Raw genomic sequence first — 15,541 nt, 5'->3', positions numbered from 1 at the left:
AATATAAACGTATAGTAAATTTTTTCGGCACTTATTTCTTTTTTGTCAACGAGAAAAAAAAATAGTCACGATTCGGTTGAGCAATATTTCCCTAGTTGAGCTTCACTGCTTGTTTATAAAAAAAATAAGTTTAGCCATTCTCGACTTCCGTAGTAAGGTGGAGTTACCACGTGACTCAGCACAGTTCCTGAAAAACAAAACAAATAACAACTGAACTGCAAACGAAGCTTCCGTAGCATGTCGCCGCTTGCATCAGATTTTTTGTTTATTTCAATGACACGAGAAACAGAACAAGGACATCGGAGTTCCTGGTAGATCCATTAATGTCGAAGTAGACTGCGTGACGAACAAACAAGCCGATTCCCGTTAGCATCATAGATTAGCCTTAACTCTATCGGGTTTTTTTTTTTTGGTTTTTTTTTTTTTAATCTGTCATCTTCTACGTCTACTTTGTGAAGTAGACACGCCGGCGATTGCCTTCTTAATTGTGGCCAACGACCTTCTAAAAATATTTGTCCTGTCGGTGTTTATCTTGTCAACACAGCCTGACACTTGCTGCTTATCAAAGAAAAAAAAACGTCGTTTGCATCTTTGAACGATGGGTTGTTGATTCTGTCTGCACTCTGTCAGAAAAGTGTTTATTGGGGATGTTGTGACACGGCTTAAAGATGGAAGCCGTTCGACCCAAGAAGACCAAAGCAAAAGTAGGTGAAAAGGTTGCATATCTGTACTTGTTCTCTTTTTTGCATTATATTTGGGGGCTTATTATGAGTTGATATGCCATAACATTATTACAGTATACAAGCCGCAAACGAATTATCCATGGAGGTCTTATATAGGACTGCATTATTAACTTGTGCTGATGACTTGATCAGCTCTGCCATCTATTTTCTAAGTGTTTTATTTCTGTTTTCAGCTGGTCAGGAAGCACAAAAGAACAGAAGACAAGATAATTGCTGCCCCCACAGCCGTTTGTGATGATGCTTCCACCTCTGAATTCATCAGCATCCCCTTATGCCTCCCACACCAAGAACCACAAGAGGAAAAGCATGAGCCCACTCTTATCTCCGAGACTAAAGCTCAGGCATTAGATCCGCATGCAGAGTCTCATGAGATCACATCATCACAAACTGCATTAACTGAGACATTACAACCCGCTCCAGGTTCATCACAAACAGCACAAGCCTCAGTGCAACAGATACAACAGAAAGAAAGCGAGGGCGCAAACGTGTTGGTGTCCAAGCTTCGGGGCACATCTCAAGTGTCATGTGTTTCAACACATTTTGACATCAAACATGTCCCGAGCGCTCCTTCACTATACCCATCTGTCCCGGCACTGGAGGAGGGATCCTTGCTAGAGCTTCACAGAGAAGCTGTGAAGAATTGTGGGAAAGGACCTGCAGTTTTAGCTCTTGCCGAGCAGGAATCTTCTCCTCCTAGTTTGCAGCCTCTGCAGTCTGTTGCTGAACTTTCCAAAAACAAACTCTATCCTGAATTGCCAAGAACCACAACAGAAGTTCAGGTAATTTCACATACGACATCCCATAACATTGCTTCGTTTGGCCTTATTTAGAGAGTAGGGTTCTTTTTCATTTGACCTTACTCATTATTTTTTATTTAGCCAAATAAAACAACATTGTTAAAATATGTGTGAGGAGAAAAAGCTCTGGTTGGCTCATCATTCTGATAAAATATTCATTAACGAGCATGATATTTGTTTGTTTTGCAGCCGTTCTCTTTGGAGCAGCTGAGTGTTTGGGAGCCTGGAGGAGGGTTGCGAGCTTGGCTCGAAGGCGTTGAAGCATGCACAACCCAGTTCTGCGCGCTGGCTCGACAGGAGAACCACGAATTAGCTGAACTTCTGCAGAACTACTGGCGTTGTCGCAGACAGCTGACTCAGTCTCACGCACAATTGCACACACAGTCGTCTGACTGTAAAAGCACTCAAAATCGCCTGTGGAGCTTCAGAGATGAACAGTTAACACTCCAGGTTCAGTGAAAACCCACAACAAATAAGTAAAGCAAGTGATAAAAATGATTTGCTGATTGATTTGAATTTTTCCCTTAAAGGGTGTGTGCGCGGATCAATCCAAAGTGTGTGGATACCATCGCTTCCAGCAGGCAGAGTTCAATCAGAGCGTGCTGGCTGAGCTGAGCAAACTTTTTGAACTTCGCAGTGAACTGCTCCATCAGAAGGTGGCCTTACATGCATATACTGCTTCGCTGTCGCGCCTCCAGGTGGAATCGTACTTGTACTGCCTATTAAAAGGTGATTGTATTGTAGATTTATGAGCTCTCAAATTGAAATAATAATAATAATAATTGAATATAATAATTTTTGTTGCATACGGCTCATTAAAGCAGACACACACGCAGGCAAGCAACAGTAGTTGTCAGCGTGACGGTCTTTTTTTCTTGTATTTTTCTCATCAGATTGCTCAGCTAGCCAAAGAAAGCCCTGTTCCATTCAACCATTGAAAGACGCCATCAGTGTCCTCTTTAGCTTCACAAGAAAAGTCCTTGATGACACACAGTTTCAGGCAGACATCCATCACTGGTTGGAAATGCTGGTAAATATTTACAGGACACACTCACACTCCATTTTGTGTGCATTCCGTCTGCACTGCTCAGTTGATGCATTTTGATGTGATTCCCCCTCATCAGGTGGCAGTGTTGCTGCATGTTGGAGGACCCGGAGAGCATTTGTTTGTGTTGTGTCATCTGCTGTGCTGTCCTGCTGGGGTGGGCAAGTGGGCTGCCCCTTTTCTTCAGGTTGGCAAAGAAAACATTCTCCTATCAGTCATCACATAAACACATTAACCACATTATGATCTGCTCAGATTGAAGTATGGGAGAACACCTGTGGAGTGCAGGACTTCATGCAAGCGTTAGCAATTCTAATGTCGCCTGCTCGGTAAGTCAAGAAATAAAGACACTGCCCCCCCCCAGCATTAACAAAAAAAAATATGTTTTTTAACCATCAAAATAAGGACCGGGACAAATCTGCTATGATACAGTTAATGTCTTGGATTAATAGAGACGTATGTACTTATTGTTTTTGGCCCACTAAATAAAATGTCCCAATGGCATTTCTGTTCTGACTTTAGACACCGCGCTGAGTTTTTGAGTCATATGAAACCATGTGAGAGCCTTAATTCGGCTTCATCTGGACCTGAGTCAGGCAACTGGACGCTTGTGGATGAAGGAGGAGAGGAGGTACTTATTGATTATTGCTAGCCAACTACATTTTTCATATATGCTTTAAATTAAATTGTTGCAAAAGAATTGCTTTCAACACAACTATCCATTTTGTGATAATCCCACAGAACGGGAAATGGGTCAAATCTGCCAACTGCAGCCTTTTCTAGGTTAAAAGACTCTTTAAACCAAATATTGATATATTATCTGGGCTAAAGTGTCACTTTGGAGATAACTGTTTTTGTTACTCCTCTTGGACATTGACTGTCTTATATTGGAAATATTTGCTGGACAAATAGTTTGTACCAAGCTGTTGAGACAATCAAAACGACATTATGTTCTTGTCTTTGTTCCCGTCGGCTGAGTCACACTCAAAACGATAAAAAAAAAAAATGAACGTGCATTTCCAGTAAATGTCAGTCTGTTGACTTAGTACCACATCTGCTGCTGTATTTTCGACAAGCTAAATGTCAAATCCGCTGTCCTCATTTTTAGGACGAAGATCCAGAGAGCAGTTGGATGCTGCTGTGTGAAGACGACCTCGTCACCTTTATGTCCCAGTTTCCGTTCGGGCAGCTCTATTCACACATGCTGGGAATGAGCAAGCACGGTAAATGTTTGTGCCTTTACTTTTGTCTCCCGAAGCTATAATGTGGGGAATAATCTAGTGGCTAATAAATCAGGATTTCTTTTCATTTGTTTGTAGGTGTCTACGAGCCTCAGGGGTACTCGAGTCAGAAGATGATGCGTGTGTTTGCTTTCGCTTCCTCGCTTATTGAAATTCTCGCCCTTGGCTTACAAACCTATAACAGGGCTCGATACAGACAGCTAGTGAAACGAATCGGACGCATCATACGGTCAGTGTAGTCGATTGACCCGCATAACACGCAATTATTGGCAGAAACGTGATCACATCAGTCTTTTTTTTTTCTCTCTTGCAGGATGACACTGTGTTACGTCAGTGATCACTGGGCACAATATGCGAGTGTGACTGGTACCAGTGGATCCAGCTCTCATGTCCACTCTTTGCCTCTGGAAAAGCTGCAGGTGGAATACGATCATCTTTTCCTCAGGGCTGTTCTTCATGTCCTCAAAAATAAGAGGTGTGGTACTATTCTCAAGATCTTCTTTTGAGGAAAAGAAACAGGAATTCCTACTCCTTTACTATTTTCTCACAGGTTGGGGATTTGGTTATTCATGTCTGAGATGCCATACGGGACTTTGTCCAGCTCCATGCTTTGGAGAATCCTTTATGTGATGCAGTGTGCCGAAACAGCAGGATTGGAAACGCTAAGTCATTCTAGTGACGCACAGTCCTGCATTCAGGCTCTAAGAGGTAAATAAGCAAGCCAAAATGTGATAGGAATGTTTACAGTGTTCCATAATACTACCTGGTTTCGGCCGTGTATAAAACCAAAGGTTCTCATGGGAGATCCTGAAACGAGATCCACTGGTGATCCCGGCCTAACCATCTTTGTTACAGAACCAGAACACCAGGACAGGTTTGAGCTGTGGTTGTGCGAGGTGAACAGCTCTGATGGTATCTCCCTCCTGACTGCACTGGCGCACATGGCCACACCCACTCAGTACTCGGATCCTGCCTTCGTCACAACCGTCACTTTGCTTATCTACCAGGTGTGACAAGAAGTTCTCAGTTCCTTTCTATGATCACATGAGTTACATTCATCTATAAACGTACCTAAGTACAAAATCGTTTGTTTTGTTTACAGGTGTCCTACGTGAGCATGTCCACCAGAGAAATTTATTCTAAAGTTGGAAGAGAGTTGTTGGCTACAATAGCATCGGCTCATCCCTACATTATCTCTGTGCTTCTGGAGAGGTTGAGAGAAACCATCCAAGCTGTGGGCATGGTGAGTTCCGAGAGGACGATATGTACAGTGCAGGTCTCAAACTCAACCCCCTCTGTGTTTGTTAGGTGGCACTCTACTTGTGTAAAGAGCTTCCTCTGAGCCTGTGGCATCCAGAACCAGAGGAGATATGTGTGATCGGAGCGTGGTTGCTCCAGCATCCTCTATCGGCTGTGGAGAATCGTCTGGCATGCGTTATACTGGAGGGTTTGAACTGGGGATACTCAGAGGTGCTTGCAAAGGTTTCCCAAAATGTCTCGTGTCCACTTTAGCTTTGAAATGACCTGGCCAGGGTTTTTTTTTTTGTTAGGACGGAACCTTGGCTTTGTCATCATCACTCCACAGTAAGGTGGCTCTGCTGGTTGCTGAGGCCTATCAAAAGTACCTGACTGACAAACCCTACAGTGGCCTGATATCAGAAGGGATTAAACAGGTAACTCATTGTCAGAGATCCACTCTACTTGATTTTGAAACACTTTCACCGATGAGAACTTCTCCCCACCTCCTCTTCAGGTGTCTTATCTTGCGAGTGTCCTTCGCTTAGGCGTGTCCCCTGAAGCGTCTTTCAGTCAATGGGCGTGGCAGCTTTTACTAAGGCTAAAGCTTCATGCCAATGCACAGAACCCAAAAGGGGCCTGGTCAGTACCTGCTTTAGTGACAGTACCACCTGCGGAATTAACACATTCTCCCAGCATGCACTCTGTTCTTCGAGCTGTAAAAGCAGGCATTCCCATTGGGGCATACCTGTCGATCGCCATGACGACAGTTGGACATAGGTATGGACACGTGCGTTCATAATTATGTTTGCGGGTCACTGAATGAAATCAATCTACGTGCTTGATGTTTTTTTGTTTTTTTTCTACCCCCCATCAGCCTGGAGCACTTTTGCACTGATGGTGTCAGCTTGTTGAAGAGTTTGATTCAGTCTCGCCACCTGCGAGCTGCTGTGCATCTTCTGGATACCATCCTTCCTCAAATCTATCCGCTCAGTTTCTACCTTGTCAACAACTCTCAGTAAACAAAATGCACCTTTTTTTTTTTAAACACACATATTAACTATTTGGTAGTGACATTGACGTTTTTTTTTTTCTGTTCACGCCAGGTTTGTAAGTTGCATTCAGTTGTTCTTGCAGTACGACAGCGTATGTCCTCAGGGTGTGACGCAGCAAGTCACACACCGGGTAGCACCACTCCTCACTGGAACAACCTATGGAGACAATGTCCGACTGCTGAACAGTGTTATTCAGGTGAATTATTTGCAAAACCTTTCTTGTGCGTAGCTATCGAAAATATTCCATCCATCATTAATAAACGCAAGTATGTTTGTCCTCCAGAGCCATGTGGTTGAGAGTTCGCAGCCCAGTTGCGTTGGCGCTGCAGCCGTGCTGGAGTTTTGGGTGGGGATTTTGACACAGCAGAACTTGTGGTACCGGGACAAAACAGTGTTGTTCCTCATGGATCAGCTGTGCTGTGCTGCATTCACACATCATCAGGAGGATTGTCTGCTTAAGCTCCTGCACCAACTACATAAGGTTTTTACGTCAGCCGTCAGAATTCAATGTCTGATCCAACTGGGGAATGAGATGTTAGTAATGCCATGCTTTAAATGCTTCATGCAGAATGCTTTAGGTTACCATGGAGATCGAGGTCTGCTCTCCTCTCTGGTTGGCTGGATTGCTGGAAACGCTACACCTTCTTTCATAGAGGGCCAATCACTGAGTGCAGAGGTAAGGCTCCGTGGCCACAAGAGTTTGCACAGAAGTTATTGATCTCACTGGTTGTTGACAGGTTTGGTTTGCCTGGTTGGTGCTTAATATGGAGGGCACATTTGAGGAAGACTCTCAGCTCAGGCGCTGTGTTGAAAATGAGCTCCTGTCAGAACTCAATATCTCTCCAGAACAAGCCTTGAAGGTACAAAAATGAATGAGATCAGACTGGATGTATGACCTTTGATCTAACATGCTATAAACTGATTTGCCTGAGCCAGAGAGCCCAGCAGAGGCTGAAGTTGCCAGTCACCCCATCTTTGCAGCGGCTACAAGTGTACCGTTGGGCCTGGCAGGCTTTAGCCACGCCCCCTGACCACCCCCTGGTACCTTTGGTTTGGCAGAAGTTCCTACAGCTGTACCTCAGGCAGCCTGGTCCTGATTATGGGTATGATGCTCACATATATCAATCGTAAGCTTTTGCAACTATGCAAAATAACTTTTTGTTAAGTGGACGTTGACTCATTGCTCAAGGACTCAAGGAAATGCTTTATGTGCCCTCCAGAATGGCTGCAGCTGGATGCATTGGACGGAGATTCTTCCAAGCTTCCTCTCAAGCCACTTTGCTGCAAGATTTGAGACAGAGAATCCAAACCATATCTGATTTCCACCACGCTGCCAGCCAGGCCTTGAAAGTGCCCCCGACACGCACGGCCTCAGTGGACCAGCAAGACAACCAACATCTTGGCAGCCCCTCACGCTTTTACCTCACCTCACCTCAGTTACACACAGAGTTGGTCAGGTAGGTCACCTATTTCACTTGATACTTTCAATTGTCAATTTCTCACTGTCGTTTAGCCGAAAACCAAAATAATGTCTTCTTTTGCAGGTTGTTTGGTGTTTTTGCCGTGTGGCTGGATGATGAAACTCTGCAGAAGCAGGAAGTTTATCTTCCCTCCCTTCCTCCCGAATATGAACCACACAGACTTGCACAGGTTATGCAGCAGCAACAGGTCTGTCTCATACTTATTGAGTAAAATATTTAAGCATCAATATTATAAACACCTTTTAAACATTATACCTTCAAAAATCTACTGCAATTGTTCAGGAACTGTGGCTGGAGTATGTGGACCAAGAGCGTCTGCAGTATGACAAGAAAGAGGTTCTGTCCCTGTGGGAGAAGGTGCAGAGCGAGCCATTTTTTCTTCAAAGCCAAAACTCCAACTTCACGGACTATACAAGTCTCAGCAATGGTATAAAAGAGCAGTACAAATTATTGCCCATCAGAAGTAGAACCTCAGTTATGAAATCTAAACATTCTTAACTACAGATAGCATGTTTAGTCAGTTCTGTTCACCAACTTGATTTCTTCATTTGGTTTGAGATATAGCACCAAAAATATTGAAACAAAACTTCACATTTCTCACAATGTGTGTGTGTCTGTCTCTGTCTCTGTCGCTCGCTGACTCTGTCCATCCATCTGTCTTGTTCTGCAGCAAAGGAGCGCATCCAGTCCAATTTGAAGAAGCATCCAGTTCCACGTCCACCTCCTGAGCTCCAACACATGAAATCCCCAGTGGCAGAAGTTTCCAGCGTATGTCTCTCTGACTCCAAAGCTGCCGCTGAACTGCTGCAGCGGGACCTCAGCATACTGCAGGACCAAGCCAGGTATCTTAAAACCTTAAAACACGGAAAAATGGGAATGGCACAATGCCAACCTAAGGTGCTGCTGTGGTGTGTCAGGATTGCAGTATCACGTGAAGCCCAGCAAGTGGCGATGGAACAGGAGCTTCTGGAGACTCTTCCCTTGCTTTACAAGAACCGCCCAGAGCAAGTGACCATGACCCTTGAATGTAAAGGCAGGGGAGGGCAACCATGCCAGGGTCCAGCTAACATCACCGTCACGGTATGACCACCGTCACTTCGCTGCAGAAGCATTTGAAGACGTCTTGGGCTGAATTGTTCATCTGTGTGTTTTAATCGTGCAGTGTGAGTGCGTCCAACGACAAGAGGCAGTGCAAACTCAAATAACGTCACTGAGAAGGGACATCAAGAACCTTCAAACTGATGCCATGGCTCCGCCACCTCAAAGCCTGGCTGAAGCTGCTGTCCACACAGAGAACTTTATCACGTAAATATAATCACGTCAGCTATGTAGTCTGAAACAACAACCAAAAGCAACATTTGGAGAAAGATGGCTTGGTTTTTTGATGGAATTTATTTTGTGTGCAGAGCTCTGGTGAACATGTACAAATCACAAAAATCCCCATCAGTGCAGCAAGTGGGCGTGTCAGCCTTCTATAAGGTGGTCTCTTATGTGTGTGAAGACACACTACGTCATCCACCGACACGCCAATATCTCTCCTCATGTGTGGAGATACTAGGACAGGTATACACACGCACACTCACACACACGTTGCTTTAGCCGTGTGTTTACAATAGTGCTAAACTAGTGATAACGCTAAGAATCGCATTCAGACTTGTGCCAACGATTATAACACAACCCACCTCACGCATATTCATGAAGTGGTAGTAAATTCTTTCTTCTAAAAAAAACCCACAATGCAAAAACAACATTCCTGGCTGAGGTCATAAAAAGTGAAACTATGAACCCCTTTTGTCTTCTTTTCTTTCAAGGTGTTCATCCAGGGCAACGCTGAAGAATGCAGCCGCGTGCTGAAGACCATCTTGGAGCAAAGACGTCTTTGCCCTCTCATATCTCCTTTTTTCACGCCTAATGCAGCCCCTGCCCAGCTGGTCTTCCTCTACCAAGATGTGGTGACGTCACTACACCTTGATAGTGCAGATGTCATTTTTATGCTGCTCACCAAGGTTTGTGGAGACATCTCAAAATACAACCACCGCTGTGATTATTTCACTTTCCTTGTGCATCATCTTTCAGTTTGATTTGTCGGCCTGGCTGAATGATGCACATCCCGTCTTTCCCGAGCGGACCCGTTTGCTAGAGCTAGTCCACGGCGGTCTTTGTGTCTGCGGCCGAGATCCCGAATCGGAACTTCTCACCCCTTTTCACCTTTTCACCAAACACTGGACCTCACTTTTACGCTACCGCTTCCCAGACCACTACAGCGATTGTCTGCGTCTGCTCTTGACCAGTAAGTGCGTCTCTTTTGCACGGTAGTCAAGGTCAGGTAGTCTCCTCAGACTGGGTAAAAAGGTTCCTATTTGTCAGCTATCATTTTAAATCAAGTTGGTTTACACAAGAGCCTACAAAACAAATGGTAAAAAGATTTTCATTACTGTCTGTGAGTCATAACAGAGACTTTCTTGTTTTTCCTATCCCGTGTATTAATATTTGCCTTTTATCTCATTTGCATGGTTTGCACTAGACAAAGCACACATCATCCCATTGAAGTACTGTCATCCACTCATCATTCACTCTTGCAAAACATTCAAGACATGGAATATCGTGACACCCCCCCCCCCCAAGATTTTTTGTCATTTTTCTTAAACCTTTTTTTCTTACCAGGCTCCTCAAACCAGTTACTGAGTCCAGAATGCTGGAAGGTGACGATGCGAGTGCTCGGCTGCTCACCTCCAACCCGCGGCGGCAAAAACAAACCCGCCCAAGGTTTCGGTAGCGACATCTCTGCCCGCGCTTCGGCATCGCCAGGTTCTCCCCACAGATCACCAATCACCCTTTCTCCTCAGCAGGTAAACACCTAAATTGTTGGTTTCAACACAAAATCATATCTCATAAAGCCTGCCTTTGTTTCATGTTTGTTATGTTCATGACAGGTGGATGAGACAATAGATTGGATTAGTGATTATTTCTTGCGCAGTCGTCTCAGCAAGCCTGACCTGCGTAGTTTTGGCCTCTACTCTGCCTGGTCTCCTTACATCACTGAGGTTGTTTCTTTCTGGGACTATTTGGTCAGCTGTCTAAGCAGCGTGTCACTCAGCAACTGTGCCAGAGACTCAGTGGGCAGCAATAGAATATTGAAAAGTGAGTCACAATTATAATTCACTTAACACAACGGTTTGTTATGTCATCATAACACGAGTCCGGCACTCTCACAGGTCTTCATGACTTACACGGTAAAATTGTGAAGTTATTCAAGCCTTGGATCTTCCCCCTGAACGCTGAAGATGGAAGGTATGTAGTGCTCGTTTACATTTGGTTGCAATTAGCGGCCATTTTCCATGCTGCCTATCCTTCTCAGTCACATCTACAGCAAACCGATACAAGTACAGGATAACAACTGTAGTTATTTTGGGGGATTCGTGCGGTCACGGTTATCCTCTTTCATTTTTACTCACCACGCTGTTTTTCGCTACAGCAATCTCAAGTGCTATCCATGGCTGGAGACGGATGCGGCTGAAGCAGGATGTCTGGTCGGCCTCTATGCTCAAACCACCGACAGACTGCATCAGAGATTCAAAGGTGGGTCTCCAAGCCAGTTCTTCCGTTTGGATATCTAACTGCACTGTTTGCATTGCAGACCGCCTATTGCCCGGTCAGAGAGGTGTCCTGTGGCTTAGTGTGATGCAGTACTGTGAGAGCTGCACCTCACCACGGACACCAGAGTACCTGTTGTACCTGCACCACTCTCACCTGCGCAACCTGCCGTGGAGATACTTGCATCCCGACACGCTGCTTATGGAGAAGCTCTTCAATGTGAGACCCTCGTCTCGCCCTGTACATTAACATATTGTCTGCATTTATCTTCCCCAAACTCATTTCCTGATGTTTCTTGTTTCTGACTTCAATCTGAGCAACTCATGACTCACTGTGAGTTATTTTTGATATGACATATGCTTGCGCTCTAATGACACACTGCTAGGGTTAAATATATAATGCACAGCCATCTGTGGGTGGAGAAAAAAAAAAGTCTGATTTTCATTTGTCAATTCAGGTGGAGAGAGGAAGTCCCAAAAGCTGCTTTTTGTTTATGGGGGAGATTCTATGTGAAGTCAACTGGATCAGCGTCCTCAGCAACTACTTACACCCACCCACAGAATCCGTAAGCCTTCAGTCCAGTGTGGACGTTCAGAAGAAGGAATCGCACGCCATGCTAGTTTATCTGTTATACATGCTGGTTTTTCTGGCAAAAGAGGAGCCGCTCCTCAGCCAACAGGTGATACAAAATTCCAACTAATCCCAACTAAGGCATGACAGCAATTTATAATGTGTCCCTCTTTCTCCAGGACTCCCCGCTTCTCAATCTGTTGATCCAATGCACATCGTTGCCTTGGCACCAGCTGGATCTGTCATCCTACCAAGGGGTTCTGGGATACGTCAACACTCACTACACTCCCTCGCTGCTTCTTAACACAGATTCTGCATCTCAGTTGTTGCTGAAATCACTGCGTAGTGCTGCTGGACTTCACCCCTGCCCTTTTGAAGCCGCTCACACGGTAAGTTAGTTTCATAAACCCACTGACAACCTGGGGTGATCCATTACAGGAGTTACATGCGGTGAAAAAAACAAGACTTTTATTTTTTTTTACTGTTTTTAAGCAGCACTTGGTTTTCTCCATGTGCGGCCAGACAACTGACCCATTGTGCAGCTTGTTTTGTTCTCCCTCCATAAGTTTATTTTCTGGCGAGTTACGTCAATCAATCACCGCAAAATGTGATGTTGTCCGTGCTAGGAGGAGACGCAGAAGGCGGCCGCGTACGTGTGCTGGTGTGTGCAGTGTTTAATGGCTCTGGAGCAAGCGGGCAGCATTAGCGTGAGCATCTTGGAGACACAGCTGGAGACGCTGTTGGAAAGCATTGTCACGTTTAGCCCACCAGGTGAGCTCATGTCCTTCTGTAAACATCTTCATCAGGTACTCTGGCTCCATCTGGCTCTTTCTCATCCCCCCCCCAAACCACAGAAATGGGTTTGGAGCAGAGGCACATGGCGTTCTGCAGCCTTTTCAGCGCCGCACTGGCTGTGCTCAATGGAGTCGGCGTCCCCGCAGGCGAAGCCCTCGCAGTTCGTGTCATCACCTGGTTGGAGAAGAAGGGGAGGGGCTTTCCGATTCTGCCTCTCCTCACTGCTTGCTCCAACTGTCTGGCCTCAGTGAGTCACATGACACGAATCATGGAGGCGTGCATCACAGCCCACTTTAATCACGGTGAGGGAGCAAACTTAACTCCTATTGGCTTTAATTGTCCACTTTGTGTTGAATGTAACATCACGTTTCTTTGCTCAGCTGACGACGAGTGTGTCGGCTGGGGTCCCGTGCTGGCATCGCTGCAAGTGCCCGAGCTCACAGTGGAAGACTTTCTCTCTGAGAGCCAATCAGGAGGCAGCTTCCTCACGCTCTATGCCTTCATTCTGCAGCGCCTTAACGCCGAACACACGGCAGCCAATGAGAGGAAGACCCTGGCTCTCATCAACACATGGACCAACCAGGTTCTTCCCAGGTTTGCGAGTTTCATTGCAAAACCTGTTTGGTATGACGTGTCGTGGTCAGACAAATTGTTTGCACAGAGATACAGAAAACTGCTAATTTACATGCCCTTAGTCATTAACTCGACTTGCCAGCATAGCGACGCTAATTTTCATTACTTTCGCATTTGGCTTCTAAATCACTATGAATTTTATAAAGTAAGCCCTATGCGTCATTTAACATGACATATTATGTGTCTCAAGCGGGCCCGGTAATGAAGCCAAGCTGTTTCTGTGGTGGCACAAAGCACTGAATCTGTCACTGGAGCAGCTGCAGCCTCAAGCGGGCCACGGTGAATTACCAGGGGTGGTCACGGGTCTGTTGAGGTTGCAAAACAGGCTGCTTCAGCTCGGAGAAGAAAGACTCAACTCTGGACTACTCGGGGCCATAGGTCTCGGGAAGAAGTCCCCTGTTTCCAACAAGTAAGCTCTCTAAGCGGTATAACAATCAAACTTTTGGAGGCTACGATAAGAGTGCTGCTAAGGCAAACTGTGGTGTGCATCTAGATTTAGGGTGGTGGTCCGCAGCTTGGCAGCATTCCTCTCCGTGCAGGTAGCATCGGAAAATGAGCTCCGACTTCAGCCTACTACTGACTTGCAACCCTCTGCAAAAGCACAGCAGGTAGGCAGTATGCCTTTTAGACTCTTTAATTATCCCCTTATTAATATACAATTTTTTTCTGCAGATGTTGGCAATGCTTGAAGCCATGATCAGCAATAAGTACTACGCTGAATTGGAAAACTCGTTGAAAAAAGCCCTTCAGTTCATCCGCTACCCAGGGCATTGTCTCAAAGATGGACCTCGATTCCTGGCCCTGCTGACAAACCTGCTCTACCCTGACCTCAGATACTTGCACATTTTGCATTGACATTGACCTGGACACAAATGCTGCCTGATGGGAGGACATTATTTTGGAGGGGGACACATGGAGCACAATGATCCAGAAATTGGGATTGCTGTTAAGTGGCCTTCGTCTCAAACATCCCTTTTATTTGCACCCCTTTGTTTGCACTTAGTTCCTCTGATCCAGACTTTTTCATCTTTTAGTGACTCATCTATTGATCATCATGGAGTATTTATTGATGCAAGATCGCAATTCAAGACACTTCCAAAAGGAGATCTAACAAAAAAACACAAAGAGAGGAGGAAACTGAAGGACATACCGAACAAAAATATTTTTGGGAGAAAACCCACAAAGTAGAGCCTCGGTTACATTTCACATTAAAGACTGCTTCCTTTTTGAAGTATGTTAAACCAAAAGTGCTTTCTAAGAATATTAATGGCCACACTGAAAAGAAACAAAAGTTTGAGAGAAAAAAGCCCAAGTGTTCTACGAATAAAGTTATATTACAGGAAACTAATATATTTTACATTATTACTTGTGGAGTATTCCTGGCCAAGGTATAAACATGTTAAGACATGAATTGTTGATGATATTACATTTTAATTATGCTTAATAATAAAACACAATCAGCACCATCATTATTACACTTTCAATACGATTGTGTAATAACAAACTTGGGAATTAACTGCACGTGCTAAACTCATCTGTATATTATCCAATGAATACATTTGGCAGATATTAGGAGAGTTCATATGGGAATTTGTTCATGAAATTAGGAATTTTATTGTAATATTTTTTTCCCTTTGAAAAAAAAATACAAGATTTTTTCCTCATACTTTTTCTTAACATTTACTACATTTTTCTTTTCATTGTGGCTGTAATAATCCTTGATAGCTTTTTTCCCACTACGAACATTTTTTTCCTCCTCTTTTTGCATGATTATCATAATGGTGTAGTTTCAAGTTTGATTTAAAAAAAAAAAAACTACATAAGTGCTCATAATGTACCACGAGCCCCTTGAAAAATCATACATGCGCACACAAATGGTGTTATGTAAGATCTTACGTTTAGATTTACACATTTATTTTTCTTATGTTCACATTTCACAGTGTGTCATGCGGTGACTGTTAATGCATTTCTTTGTATGAGTCAGTGATAAGAAATGAGCCGACGAGGACCGAACGTCTCACACCTGCTGTTTCCTTCAGCGTTGGGTAGAGAAAGCAGGAACAATCCTTGCATGTCAAGAGAGAAAGCATATTGTTTTTTCCAGGAGCAACCCTGGTGGTGTCCAAACTGCAAAATAAATCATCTTTATATAAGAAAGGTGTGTGTGTGAGGCAAGGCTCACGTGCGCATACGTTAAGTGTCCTCGTCTGACACAACTTGAGGCTGCGATGGTCTCTATGGTTACACAAAGGATATTAAGTGAGAGAGGAGGAGGCGAGGATGCGTATCCAAGAAAGAAATAAGAGGAGGGGGTACTGTACATGCTTTCATTCCTGCCGCCGTCCCACACA

General features: G+C 44.5%; 1 protein-coding gene across 2 annotated transcripts; it reads left to right on the top strand.

The window, feature by feature from the left end:
- Positions 1-155: 155 nt before the first annotated feature.
- On the top strand, positions 156-15,347 carry epg5 (ectopic P-granules autophagy protein 5 homolog (C. elegans)). 2 transcript variants are annotated; one of them, XM_049762302.1, is made up of 45 exons: positions 156-716; positions 917-1,522; positions 1,730-1,990; positions 2,071-2,269; positions 2,434-2,570; positions 2,665-2,772; positions 2,841-2,914; positions 3,108-3,216; positions 3,694-3,808; positions 3,905-4,055; positions 4,140-4,301; positions 4,377-4,534; positions 4,682-4,833; positions 4,929-5,069; positions 5,135-5,296; positions 5,377-5,499; positions 5,580-5,842; positions 5,940-6,080; positions 6,169-6,313; positions 6,401-6,598; positions 6,686-6,793; positions 6,855-6,977; positions 7,054-7,220; positions 7,338-7,574; positions 7,662-7,785; positions 7,881-8,025; positions 8,269-8,440; positions 8,516-8,678; positions 8,761-8,903; positions 9,005-9,161; positions 9,410-9,604; positions 9,675-9,888; positions 10,263-10,447; positions 10,532-10,739; positions 10,814-10,889; positions 11,074-11,177; positions 11,236-11,411; positions 11,650-11,871; positions 11,942-12,151; positions 12,389-12,533; positions 12,617-12,859; positions 12,938-13,151; positions 13,381-13,599; positions 13,684-13,798; positions 13,863-15,347. In XM_049762302.1, exons 1-45 carry the CDS (start codon positions 669-671, stop codon positions 14,043-14,045), a joined length of 7,701 nt encoding a protein of 2,566 aa, XP_049618259.1. In that variant the 5' UTR covers positions 156-668; the 3' UTR covers positions 14,046-15,347. The 2 variants fall into 2 exon arrangements, with proteins under 2 accessions (XP_049618259.1, XP_049618258.1); XM_049762301.1 differs by having other exon boundaries at positions 12,617-13,151.
- The last annotated feature ends 194 nt before the right edge of the window (positions 15,348-15,541 follow it).

Source organism: Syngnathus scovelli, chromosome 3 (assembly GCF_024217435.2).
Source record: "Syngnathus scovelli strain Florida chromosome 3, RoL_Ssco_1.2, whole genome shotgun sequence".
Lineage (NCBI taxonomy): Eukaryota > Metazoa > Chordata > Actinopteri > Syngnathiformes > Syngnathidae > Syngnathus > Syngnathus scovelli.
This window is presented reverse-complemented; position numbering and strand designations above follow the sequence as displayed.

Excerpts from the sequence above, each read along its gene's own strand:
- epg5 (XM_049762301.1), top strand. The coding sequence starts at position 669 with ATGGAAGCCGTTCGACCCAAGAAGACCAAAGCAAAAGTAGGTGAAAAG. Across the intron at positions 5,297-5,376 it reads TGAACTGGGGATACTCAGAG|GACGGAACCTTGGCTTTGTC; the intron begins GTGCTTGCAAAG and ends TTTTTTTGTTAG. Across the intron at positions 7,221-7,337 it reads CAGCCTGGTCCTGATTATGG|AATGGCTGCAGCTGGATGCA; the intron begins GTATGATGCTCA and ends TGTGCCCTCCAG.